We start from the raw sequence: 13,424 nt of genomic DNA on the forward strand, positions 1-13,424 counted from the left end.
CTAATAGGCACTTTAGTATTTCCAGTGTAACAGTATAGCTTCCGTCCCTCTCCTCGCCCCTACCTGGGCTCGAACCAGGAACACATCGACAACAGCCACCCTCGAAGCATTGTTACCCATCACTCCACAAAAACCGAGGCCCTTGCAAAGCAACGGCAACAACTACTTCAAGGTCTCAGAGCGAGTGACGTCACCGATTGAAAAGCTATTAGCGCGCACCCCCGCTAACTAGCTAGCCATTTCACATCGGTTACACCAGCCTAATCTCGGGAGTTGATAGGCTTGAAGTCATAAACAGCTCAGTGCTTGAAGCACAGCGAAGAGCTGCTGGCAAACACACAAAAGTGCTGTTTGAATGAATGCTTACGAGCCTGCTGCTGCCTGCCACCGCTCAGTCAGACTGCTCTATCAAATCGTAGACTTAATTATAACATAATAACACACAGAAATACGAGCCTTAGGTCATTAATATGGTAAAATCCGGAAACTATCGTTTTGAAAACAAAACGTTTATTCTTTCAGTGAAATACAGAACAGTTCCGTATTTTATCTAACGGGTGGCATCCATAAGTCTAAATATTCCTGTTAACATTGAAGGTTGTGCAATGTATGTCATAATTACGTATAATTCTGGCAAATTCGTTTGCAACGAGCCAGGGCCCAAACTGTTGCATATACCCTGACTCTGCGCACAATGAATGCAAGAGAAGTGACACAATTTCCCTAGTTTAATATTGCCTGCTAACCTGGATTTCTTTTAGCTAAATATGCAGGTGTAAAAAATATATACTTGTGTATTGATTTTAAGAAAGGCGATGTTTATGGTTAGGCACACATTGGTGCAACGACAGTGCATTTTTTGAGACTGCGCTTGTTAAATCACCCATTTGGCAAAGTAGGCTATGATTCAATGATAAATTAACAGGCACCGCATCGATTATATGGAGAATTACATCAGGACAAGCTAGATAAACTAGTAATATCATCAACCATGTGTAGTTAACTATTGATTATGTTAAGATTGATTGTTTTTTTTTATAAGATACTTTTAATGCTAGCTAGCACCTTACCTTGGCTCCTTGCTGCACTCGCATAACAGGTAGTCAGCCTGCCACGCAGTTTCCTCATGGAGCGCAATGTAATTGGCCATAATCGGTGTCCAGAAATGCTGATTACCGATTGTTATGAAAACTTGAAATCGGCCCAAATGAAATTGGCCATTCCGATTAATCAGTCGACCTCTAATCAACATATGCATATCTGTATTCCCAGTCAAGTGAAATCCATAGATTAGGGCCTAATGATTTATTTCAATTGACTGATTTCCTTATATAGAACTGTAATGCAGTAAAATCTTTGAAATGGTTGCATGTTGCGTTTATATTTTGTTCAGATTTGTTTTCCTTTCTTTTCCTTAAATTATTCTTTTCAATGTGATAATTTAAAGATTTTCATTATGACAATTCATTAAGATAACCACTGTGGTGTGTATTTCAAATCCTCTTACATGCAGAGCAGGAGCATTTCTAATCCCAAAAGGCATGACACTATCTAAATCCCCTAATTGTATTTTTTATTTATTTTTACGTTGTACAAGCCTTCATGGGAAGTAATTGGGACCAAGACAAACATAAGTGTGCTGATGGCCAAAACGGACAAAACAATCTATCTCGGCTCACTCTTTGCTGTGCAAATACTGCCATTACAGATGGAGGGTTTGCCCTCAGGGAAAATGGCAGTATTGTTTACATTCCATATGCACCGATGGGTGCGAGCCAAGTTAGGCATGGTAACAAAAACCCAAAGACCTGCACTGTACCATTACCTCTCTCTGCTATCTCTGTACCAGCGATGGGGCAGAGACACTCTGTCTGAGACTGCCTCACTGCTCTGTATAGCAAATTACAAGGTAATATTACATATTACATATTACAAAAGAAAGTTTGAGGGGAAGAATGGTCAATGTATGTACCACTAGGCTACAGATCCAATGGGGTTGCGGTTCTAAAATATTTTTAGCAACGTGACCCATCTACAGATTTTGGTCAACAAGACCGGTTTCTAACCAGCACCCACTCTTTCAGAGAGAACCCATTACGAATTACCTGCGAACCATCAATGGATCCAGATCCATCATTTGATAAACACTGGTGTAAAACACATACATACCTTTTACGCGGAGGGCATTCACTCATCGATGTACTCAAAGGACTCAGGGGCCTCTGGCTCCTGTTCCTCCTCCTCGATCTTTGGGCCGTGGGCAGAAACGGACTCCACCAGCTCCTCATCTTCCTCACTGGTGTCTTTCATGATGATGATGCCACCAGTGTGCAGCTGAAGACAGACAGGGGACATGGACCAATGGCATGAGCAACTGTAGGCTGTTTGACCAATGACGACCGTCTTTTTGATCTCAAGGGTGGTGTCGTGCTGTGTTAACACCCAACACCTTGTCTGCCTCCCCGACTGATCAGTACACCCCATCAAACATCACCCACCTGCCCCACAATAATCTCAACTCAAGAGAACACTGTCATACTGTTTAAATCTCACCCACTCTCCACTGTCAACACTTGACTAGCAGGCATATGCAATAATTGGACACATTTGACAAGGTTTCACCGAAGGCTCATGTCTACGTAAATCTCTGAAGCCGAGAAGTGAGAGAGGAATTCTCAAAACGATCCACAGACGAGGTGATGGATAACAGTGAAGGGATTTATCGTGGCTGCAAGAAACAGGTATTTTTTCAGTCTCTCGGTCTGCCTGTGAGGATTTTGAGGAGATGGTTGCCTCAGTCATACACAGCTATCAAATTGCCATCGCAGTGGTTGTACTGTACATCAAGCAGCTTTGTTATCACTGTGCATTAGTGTTATAGATATGGTTGTTTAAGATATGATGCGTTTCAGGTCCACACTAAAGCTTCTGGCATGGTGAGCAATGCACAGGCTTGATTCTAATGCCTACATTATCACTGGGCAGCTAAGCTAACACTAAACTACTTACAGACCACACTACAAGGTCTTTGGAACAGTGCCCTGATTGCCTTCTATGGAACAGGTGAAATTAAATAGTCACGATATGGAGGGACATTCTGTCGGAGGCACACCCTGACCCCGCAACAATAGATTAAGAAACAATACTCCCAAGTGGTGCAATGGTCTAAGGCACTGCATCTCAGTGCAAGAGGCATCATTACAGTCCCTGGTTCAAAACCAGGCTGCATCACATCTGGCTGTGATTGGGAGTCCTATAGGGTGGTGCACAATTGGCCCTGCGTCGCCGGGGTAGGCCGCCATTGTAAATAAGAATTTGTTCTTGACTGACTTGCCTAGCTAAATAAAGGTTACATTTTAAAAACAAAATACCTCTCAAGGTTGCATAGAAAAAAACAAAATGTGTAATGTTTTAGAAGATCGACGAGAGCAAAGAGGCACCTGTGTCACATGATATGACCCATGATGATTGGTCTTAGCTCGACTTGTGTTGATTTTATACGTAACCAGACAATGCTCCGTGTTATAGGAGTGGGATTACGTTAAGTGTGCGGGTGACTGCATAATGCATAGATCTCATTTTATTTATTGTGGAAACCTGTCAACACTTTGCGCGGGGCCAGAGTTCAGTGGTTTAATGCCGGCAACGTTAAGACTCATAGGGGTCAGATATAAGGTCCAAAACCAAACAACCAGGGGTTATAATCTCAGACTGAATAGAAATAAAAGATGGCTGATAAAAAGACAGCTTCATTGCTGGACACACACCAACAGTACATACCGGTTTGAAGGGCTGGTAGCGGCACGTTTCGGGCATGTTGAGCACTTTGAGCTGGGCGGGCATCACTCTGGCTGGGTTTTCCATCAGCTGGAAGTTGGGCTCGGGCTCCTTCTTCTTCTCTTTCGCTTTCTCCTCATCTTTCTTCTCCTTCTCAGCCTCCTGTACCTCCTGAGAGTCCAACAAACCCAAACAATGCTAAACAAGCCCAAACAATGCCAAACAATGCTAGCGTTTCCCCCCCTCTCTTCCTGAGGAAAACCCATGACTCAGTGACTACAAAATGCATTGGATGATACAATAGATGTCAATGAGCGTAACCCCAAAATAAAGTGGGCTTTTCATGTCACACGTTTCCCGACAACCAAAAAGTTTCAACTCTGGAAGATGTGTTGATTTTGAGATGTGTGATACATACTCCTTATCTGTTGCACTTGGTGGACAGTGATTTGTTAGGCTATTTGCAGCGCCCCGCGCAAGACAATCTCACTGTTCGGCTATCCAAACAATACAACAAACTCCCCCTCTATAAGACACTGTGTCAGGTCTGAGTTATTGAATGGTACAAGGTCCTGTGAGGGGAGCGACATGAAAATTAAGTTCCTATTACAAGCTTCTTTGGCCTGCCTTATTTTAATTGGTGACTTTCCGTTTCTCTGAAATGGACACACTTTCCTTTGGTCCAGTTAGTGTGGCAGAGGTGGGAAAACTATTGTTATCCATCAATAATGATCAGCCACCAGGTATAAACAACCTTGATGACAGCTGTATTGCTACCCCTATTTGCTATATATTTAACCAAAATCTAAAGGAGTGTGTCCACAGGTGTGGAAGGAAGCTAAAGAAATTTCACTGCCCCAAAAAAACAGCAAAGCACCTGTTGCTGGCTCTACAGCCACCCTATCAGTTTGCTGTCTGTTCTTAGTAAACTGATGGAGAGAATTGTGTTTGACCAAACAAAATGCTATGTTTCAGAGAACAACTACTGACTTTCAACATGCATATAGATAAGGGCATTCAACTTGTACTGCATTGACTAAGATAACAGATGATTGGTTGAAATAAATGGATAATAAGATGATAGCTGGAGCTGTATTGTTAGATTTCAGGGTAGCCTTTAATAATATTGGCTTTACATCACCTGCCATCACATGGTTGGAGAGTGTTCGTCAATTGAAGTTCTTCGAACATCAGATATGTACAGCACTCTTAATTTTTTACAAATGTTTTGCCACTGGTCTTACGCAAAGCTAGAATGAATCCACACAACATGTCAGCACCTACAGACAGTGAGCTCACTGAAATTCTAAATAAGGAGTTAATCAGTATCAGCATAGGTGTTAAATACATATAAAACTAAAAGCATTGTAAACTCAGCAAAAAACAGAAATGTCCTCTCACTGTCAACTGCGTTTATTTTCAGCAAAATATGTGTAAATATTTGTAGGAACATAAGATTCAACAACTGAGACAAACTGAACAAGTTCTGAACAAGACTAACAGAAATGGAATAATGTGTCCCTGAACAAAGGGGGGGAGAGTCAAAATCAAAAGTAACAGTCAGTATCTGGTGTGGCCACCAGCTGCATTAAGTACTGCAGAGCATCTCCTCCTCATGGACTGCACCAGATTTGCCCATTCTTGCTGTGAGATGTTACCCCACTCTTTCACCAAGGCACCTGCAAGTTCCTGGACATTTCAGGGGGGGGAATGGCCCTAGCCCTCACCCTCCGATTCAAGGTCCCAGACGTGCTCAATGTGATTGAGATCCGGGCTCTTTTCTGGCCATGGCAGAACACTGACATTCCTGTCTTGCAGGAAATCACCCACAAAACAAGCAGTATGGCTGGTGGCATTGTCATGCTGGAGGGTCATGTCCGGATGAGCCTGCAGGAAAGGTATCACATGAGGGAGGAGGATGTCTTCCCTGTAACGCACAGCGTGGAGATTGCCTGCAATGACAAACAGGCTAAGTCTGATGACGCTGTGACAAACTGCACCAGACCATGAAGGACCCTCGACCTCCAAATCGATCCCGCTCCAGAGTACAGGCCTCGGTGTAACTCTCATTCCTTCAACAATAAACGTGAATCTGACCATCATCCCTGGTGAGACAAAACTGCGACTTGTCAGCGAAGAGCTTTTTTTGCCAGTCCTATCTGGTCCAGCGTCGGTGGGTCTGTGCCCATAGGCAACGTTGTTGCTGGTGATGTCTGGTGAGGACCTGCCTTACAACATGCCTACAAGCCCTCAGTCCAGCCTCTCTCAGCCTATTGCAGACAGTCTGAGCACTGATGGAGGGATTGTGAGTTCCTGATGTAACTCGGGCAGTTGTTGCCATCCTGTACCTGTCCCGCAGGTGTGATGTTCAGATGTACCGATCCTGTGCAGGTGGTGTTACACGTGGTTTGCCACTGCGAGGACGATCAGCTGTCCGTCCCGTCCCCCTGTAGCGCTGTCTTAGGCGTCTCACAGTACGGATATTGCAATTTATACGTGCCTAAGGCACGTTCACGCAGATGAGCAGGGACCAGATGAGCAGCATCTTCTGTTTGGTGTTTTTCAGAGTCAGTAGAAAGGTCTCTTTAGTGTCTTAAGTTTTCATAACTGTGACCTTAATGGCCTACCGTCTGTAAGCTGTTAGTGTCCACAGGTGCATGTTCATTAATTGTTGATGGTTCATTGAAGAAGCATGGAATTTTACGAATTATCTTTGAAAGACAGGGTCCTCAAAAAGGGATGTTTGTTTTTTTGCTGAGTTTATTTGGTTCAAAATATTCTCCAAGACCTAAACCTCAACTGGAGTTGTGCATAGGGCTGTTGCGGTGACCGTATTACCCCCACACCTGTCATGTAGGCAGTCAAATTCCACGTGACCGCTTAGTCACGGCAAATAGGCTTCTCCAAGCTCTGATGCTGCTGATGGTCATTAGTAGCCTACCAAACTTGCTAACTGCCTGGTACTCAGCACTCTATTGTCCCTCCAATCACTCTGACATCAATGCAAATGTAATCGAAAATCTAATCAAACACTTCATGAGAACCCATGAGCTCATGTTGTGCAACATTTCTATAGGCTATGCAATTGTGAGAGAAAACAGAGTGATGGACAATAAAACATTTAAAAAGAGGATCCCAACAGCTTTCTATATGCTAGGCCTAATATATTTATTTCTCAACTTTCCTAATATTAAGCACATTGCTTATCTTTACAACAGGAGTATAGCCTACCTGGCTGGCATGAAAATGAACTACGGGAAAGCGTCCTCCATTACCTATTTAAGTGCATAGATGACATGCATTTTTTCCCACTGCCCCTGTTTCGAGACAGGTGCATGATAATGGTCCATTCTAAATCAAAACACATTTCACACATATTATTTAGTATATATAAAGACAATATTAAATCAACAATAGTCTGATGGGTGACAATATTAGCCTATCATGTCATGTGAATTATATATTATCACTTGTGAATGACGCCCAGCATAAGGCAAGAAACAAAGCCTATTTCTTTTTACTTTTTCAAATCATAGCTTGTCTGCTAAATTAACTTGTTTAGTCCACAGCCATATGGCATAGCCAGATCAGGACAAAACATAAGGACAACTCAGAGTATGCTATTCTGTTCTGAAATAGACCACATTATTTTTCCCTCGAACCATCTAAAATAAATAATGGATTTATTGTGAAGGGGTAGGCTATATTACATGGATGTATTAGATATTTTAAAATGTAGATGTTTCAAAGGTCGACATCGGTGTGTGGAAGCCAGGAGATGCTAAATGTGTTTGTTAATTAACATAATTTACAGTGAGACCGACAGTTATTTGCTTGACCATCACCGGCTGAAGAAATGTTGTGACCGCTACAGCCCATGTTGTGCATAAAGGGTGTAACCATTGAGCAAATAGAGGAAGCTAAACTCCTAGATATAACATTGAATGTTCAATTATATTGGTCAAGTCATATTGACAAATTTGTTGTGAAGATGGGAAGGGGTATGTCTTATCAAAAGTTGACACAAATCAACTGCACCAAATGTTAAGGCTCTGATCTGTCCCATTTTGATTACTGTCTGGTAATATGGTCAAGTGCAGCAATGGAAAAACCTAGTAAAGTTGCAGCTGGCTCAAAACAGAGCAGCACGTCTTGCCCTTAACTGCACAAACAGAACTAACAACATTCATGCTAGTTTTCATGAGAAATATTACTGCATTGAATATTCCAGATTGTCTACATAATCAAAGAACATTCAGCTCAGCCACACATAGCCCACAATACATACCACCAGGGGTCTCTTCACAGTCCCCAAGTCCAAACAGAATTCACGGCAACACACAGTATTATATAGAGCCATGATCGTACGGAACTTCCTTCCGTCTCCAATTACTCAAGCAAACAGCAAAATTGCCTTTAAAAAACAGATTAAATATCTAATGGTATGGCAGGGACTGAGAACACACACAAATGCATGCACACACAATTGTTTTATGCATTGTTTGTATAATTGTTTTTCTGTATTGTTTGTATATCCTATTTTACATTTGTGTGAATGTCCTAGTCTATCAGTGCATCAGTGTTTTGTTACTTGTCATATTTAGCATTTTTGTGGATCCCAGGAAGAGTAGCTGATGCTTCTGTAAAAGATCCAAATAAACAAACAAACCTTGTGGCACTTATCAGAACCTGGCCTGTCATTCTATGTATGCCCTCCCGGTGTTACCTATCCCTGCCTCTCATCTGTTCCCTGCCCAGGCCTCTACCATTGCATGTGTGGAACCGGCTGCTTACCAGGAAGCCCTGCACTGTCTGACGCTAGTGGGTGCAGCGACTCGTATCAATCAGCACACCTGTTTGTCTGTGTGTGTGTTTACTGCTGAACAAGCACTCCCATACAGTGTTTGTGTGAGAAAATGGCTAAACTAAAACACTGATATAACATAAGGCCCTTCTCGTTAACCTTGATGACAGCAAGCCCAATCAATCAAAATAAGACGATCCAACTTCGCTTTAGATCGCAAAGCCATTCCTCAACGAGGACATGAAACCAAACATGGCGATAATACCCTGTGGTCGACATCCTACTAAAAGCAATACTGGTGCATAATGGTACACGTATCAGTACCGTTCGGTACTGGGACCTCGGTTCGATCTGCACTGTGAACCCACATTTTTTTTATTTATAAAGTACCAGTCAAAAGTTTGGACACACCTACTCTTTCAAAAGCTTATTTTTTCCTCTTTTTTTTCCTTTCTACATTGTAGAATAATAGTGAAGACAAACAATGAAATAACACATATGGAATCATGTAGTAACCAAAAAAAAGTGTTCAACTAACCAAAATATTTTTTATATTGAGATTCTTCAATGTAGCCACGCTTTGCCTTGATGACAGCTTTGCATTCTCTTGGAATTCTCTCAACCAGCTTCATGAGGAAGCTTTTCCAACAGTCTTGAAGGAGTTCTCACATATGCTGAGCACTTGTTGGCTGCTTTTCCTTCACTCTGCGGTCCAACTCATCTAAAACCCTCTCAAGGTTGAGGTCTGGTGATTGTCGGGGCCAGGTCATCGGATGGAACACTCCATCACTCTCCTTCTTGGTCAAATAGCCCTTACACAATCTGGAGGTGTGTTTTGGGTCAATGTCTTGTTGAAAAACAAATGATAGGCCCACTAAGCGCAAACCAGATGGGATGGCATATTGCTGCAGGATGCTGTGGTAGGTTAAGTGTGCCTAAGTGTTCCTTGAATTCTAAATAAATCAGCAACAGTGTCACCAGCAAAGCACCCCCACACCATCACACCTCCTCCATGCTTCACGGTGGGAACAACAAATGCGGAGATCATCCGTTCACCTACTCTGCGTCTCACAAAGACACAGCGGTTGGAACCAAAAATCTCCAATTTGGACTCATGAGACCAAGGGACAGATTTCCACCGGTCTGATGTGTTTCTTAGCCCAAGCAAGTCTCTTCTTCTTATTGTTGTCCTTTTGTAGTATTTTCTTTGCAGCAATTCGACCATGAAGGCTTGAATCACACAGTCTCCTCTGAACAGTTGATATTGAGATGTGTCTGTTGCTTGAACTCTGTGAAGCATTTATCTAGGCTGCAATCTGAGGTGCAGTTAACTCTACTGAACTTATCCTCTGCATCCTCTTTCCTATGGCGGTCCTCATGAGAGCTATTTTTCATCAAAGCACTTGATGGTTTTTGCGACTCCACAGTTTTTAAAATGTTACGCATTGACTGATCTTCATGTCTTAATTTTTTTAATAAATTTTTTTACTTTACCTTTATTTAACCAGGCAAGTTAGTTAAGAACAAATTCTTATTTTCAATGACGGCCTAGGAACAGTGGGTTAACTGCCTGTTCAGGGGCAGAACGAAAAATGTGTACCTTGTCGGCTCGGTGGTTTGAACTTGCAAACTTACGGTTACTAGTCCAACGCTCTAACCACTAGGCTACCCTGCCGCCCCGGACTGTCTTTTCTCTTTGCTTATTTGAGCCGTTCTTGCCATAATATGGACTTGGTCTTTTAACAAATAGGGCTATCTTCTGCATACTACCCCAACCATGTCAGAAATTGACAGAAAAACTCCATGTCAGAAATTCACAAATTAACTTTTAACAAGGCACACCTGTTAAATAAAATGCATTCCAGGTGACTACCTCATGAAGCTGGTTGAGAGAATTCCAAGAGTGTGCAAAGCTGTCATCAAGGCACAGGGTGGCTACTTTGTTTTAAAAAAAACATTGTTTAACACTTTTTTTGGTAACTAGATTATTCTATATATGTTTTTTTTCAGAATTTTGATGTCTTCACTATTGCGGGTCCTTTTCCAAAATACATATATTTTTTTACTCTACATTGTTGGAAAAGGACCCGCAAGTAAGCATTTCAGCATTTGTTTATGAAGCATGTGACAAATACAATTTGATTTGTTTGGTGTATTCCAGCTGTGTGCTTCATGGGTCACATCAATGGTCACATCAGTGGAGAGAGGGGCTGTGGGACCCTGCCAATGCTGAGAAATAGCTGCTCCTTAAAGGGATAGTTCCCTCATTTCATATTTTGTAATAACTGCTCCTTTAAAGGGATAGTTCACTCACATTTTAATTTATCGTTTTCTTACCTTTGAAATGGTCTTCTCTGCAGTAGTCGGAACTAGAAGCACAAGCATTTCGCTCCACTCGCATTAACATCTACTAACCATGTGTATGTGACCAATAAAATGTGATTAGATTTGATTTAGTCTATGTGCCTGGAAATGACTTCTGAGGTAAGAAATCGATCGAGCAGTTTATGGATTTGGAGTGAACTACCCCTTTAAAGAGCCCTGGTACCGGGCCCAAAACGTCTCAGACTGTGGTTCAGGTCTGTGAAGCATTAGCACCTCACTATCAATTACACGGACCGTTCCTCAATTAGGCTGTTCAATATGAGCAGAGCTCTGTTTGATACGGGGGCTACAGGATTCTTGCTTGAGGATAGTTGAAAACAACTACATAGAAACTAAGACTTCATTTGAAGTTAAAAAATAATATAAAAATAGAATGTGGTCTCTAAATGGTCTCGCCGTCGTAAAAGGATGGGTTTTGTTTCCACACACTCACCACTTCCATCTTATCCTCCTCTTTCTCCTTCTTCTCCTTTTCCTTCTTCTTAGCTTTAGCTGTGATGGAGAGAAGAGCAGTAGACACATTTCATGGAGAAAGAGGGAGTGAGAGACTAAATGAAGGGAGTATTGCAATACTTTAGGCACTGAGGCCGATCCAAAAAAACGCATGAACCACAAAATACCCCGTTTTTTTATTACGTTATTATATTGTACCTCGGTTCTAAAATGAAACCAAATTTAGGCCCTAGACTGAGCAGCTAAAATAACTTGGTCTCAGACTGCGAACATGGCAATGAAATTAAAATGATGACAAAGACTTCAAAAAGGGACACTAATAACAAAACCATCCAAGAAATTGATCTCGGCTGAGGAAACTTCAGAATGGCAGCATTCAGAGTAGCAGCAAATATGACTTCAACTGATCAAAACAATGTGACATCCTTTCGCCGTTGGGGAACTCTCACCTTCTCCTTCTCTTTCTCCTTGGGCACCTCCAGGGCCGGAGGGTAGGCAAAGGTGGAGGGCTTACAGTTGGAGCGGTATTGTACCTTGGGCATCTGGATAGGGGGGGAGAGTGTGGTCAAACACCAAAAAAAAGCAATGATTGTAAAGTCCGACCCATCACTCATTGAAAAGGGATGTTCCGTTTGACTTATTCATAGACTGGTTTGACAACAAGAAACGCTGAAAACACCACCTTCTTCCTTTGGCCACATTGATACGAATACCACTCAGCATTTAAACAAAAATGAAAAAGCTATTGGTGAGCATTGTAGTTACGGTGTGTGTGTGTGTGTGTGTGTGTGTGTATATACGAGCGCATTGAGCGTTGTATCTGAAATGCGTTTTCATGGAAAGTCAGCTGTAAATAATACAAATGATTTATTTCACAGGAACAAAATAGTATAGCGCCTACTCTCTTGTCGCCAATTGATAATGCCCACAGGAAATTAATGTGTTAACATTTCCCGTCAAATTCTTAAACAGCACCATGTAGGGAGCCACCACTGACCAGAGAGGCTTTCATTTAGTTTATGTCATGTCATAACTCACTTCTGTTCTCTGCAGGGTGGTAAGTATGAGAGGGAAGGGGAACATAAAGTGCTTCTCTGGCTGTCAAAGCAGTGGGTGACTTCACCTGCGATAAAAGGCTGGCATGGAATGCCATGGCTGCAGTAGGGTGGCGCAATATGAGTGCTGGTAAACAACGTCTTCTCCTTAAGGCGCACAAAGCCACCATGCACAACTGCTGATCTGGGCAACTGCTAAGGCTGGAACAGGTGGAGGCAGGAGGGATCATTGTCTACAGTGCCTTGAAAGTATTCATACCCCTTGAAAGTATTCATACCCTTTGACTTATTCCACATTTTGTGGTTTTACAGCCTGAATTCAAAATTAAATAGATTTTTGTTTTAACTCATCTACACACAATACCATAATGACAAAGTGAAAACAGACATTTTTGCAAATTTATTGAAAATGAAATACAGAAATATCTCATTGTCAGTACATAAGTATTCACACCCCTGAGTGAATAATTTGTAGAAGGTACGTCACCGATTACAGCTGTGAGTCTTTCTGGGTAAGTCTCTAAGAGCTTTCCATACTGGGATTGTGCAACATTCTCCCATTATTCTTTTCAAAATTCTTCAAGCTCTGTTGAATTGGTTGCTGACCATTGCTAGACAACCATTTTCAGGTCTTGCCATAGGTTTCCAAGTAGATTTAAGTCAAGACTGTAATTCCTGCACTTAAACACATTCATTGTTTTCCATTATTGTGCATAGCATGATGCAGCCACCACTATGCTTGAAAATATGGAGAGTGGTACTCAGTATTGGATATGCCCCAAACATAACACTTTTTATTCAGCACAGAAAATGAATTGCTTTGGCAATTTTTTTGTAGTATTACTTTTGTGCCTTGTTGCAAACAGGATGCATGTTTTGGAATATGTGTATTATTTAAAGGCTTCCTTTTCATTCTGCCAGTTAGGTTAGTATTGTGGAGTAACTACAAT

The 13,424-nt window shown here is 41.9% G+C and overlaps 1 protein-coding gene across 1 annotated transcript in view; it reads right to left on the reverse strand.

Moving 5' to 3' along the window:
- Nucleotides 1–2,173: 2,173 nt before the first annotated feature.
- LOC110522962 (26S proteasome non-ATPase regulatory subunit 1-like) overlaps nt 2,174–13,424 on the reverse strand; it is a 134,815-nt gene continuing 123,564 nt past the window's right edge. The window contains exons 23-26 of the mRNA XM_036979048.1: nt 11,869–11,961; nt 11,400–11,486; nt 3,781–3,948; nt 2,174–2,334 (exon numbers count right to left, since the gene is read on the reverse strand). Of these exons, the coding sequence (XP_036834943.1) occupies nt 2,188–2,334; nt 3,781–3,948; nt 11,400–11,486; nt 11,869–11,961 (495 nt within the window). The 3' untranslated portion in view covers nt 2,174–2,187. The remainder of the gene's footprint in view (nt 2,335–3,780; nt 3,949–11,399; nt 11,487–11,868; nt 11,962–13,424) is intronic.

Source organism: Oncorhynchus mykiss, chromosome 5 (genome assembly GCF_013265735.2).
Source record: "Oncorhynchus mykiss isolate Arlee chromosome 5, USDA_OmykA_1.1, whole genome shotgun sequence".
Classification (NCBI taxonomy): Eukaryota; Metazoa; Chordata; class Actinopteri; order Salmoniformes; family Salmonidae; genus Oncorhynchus; species Oncorhynchus mykiss.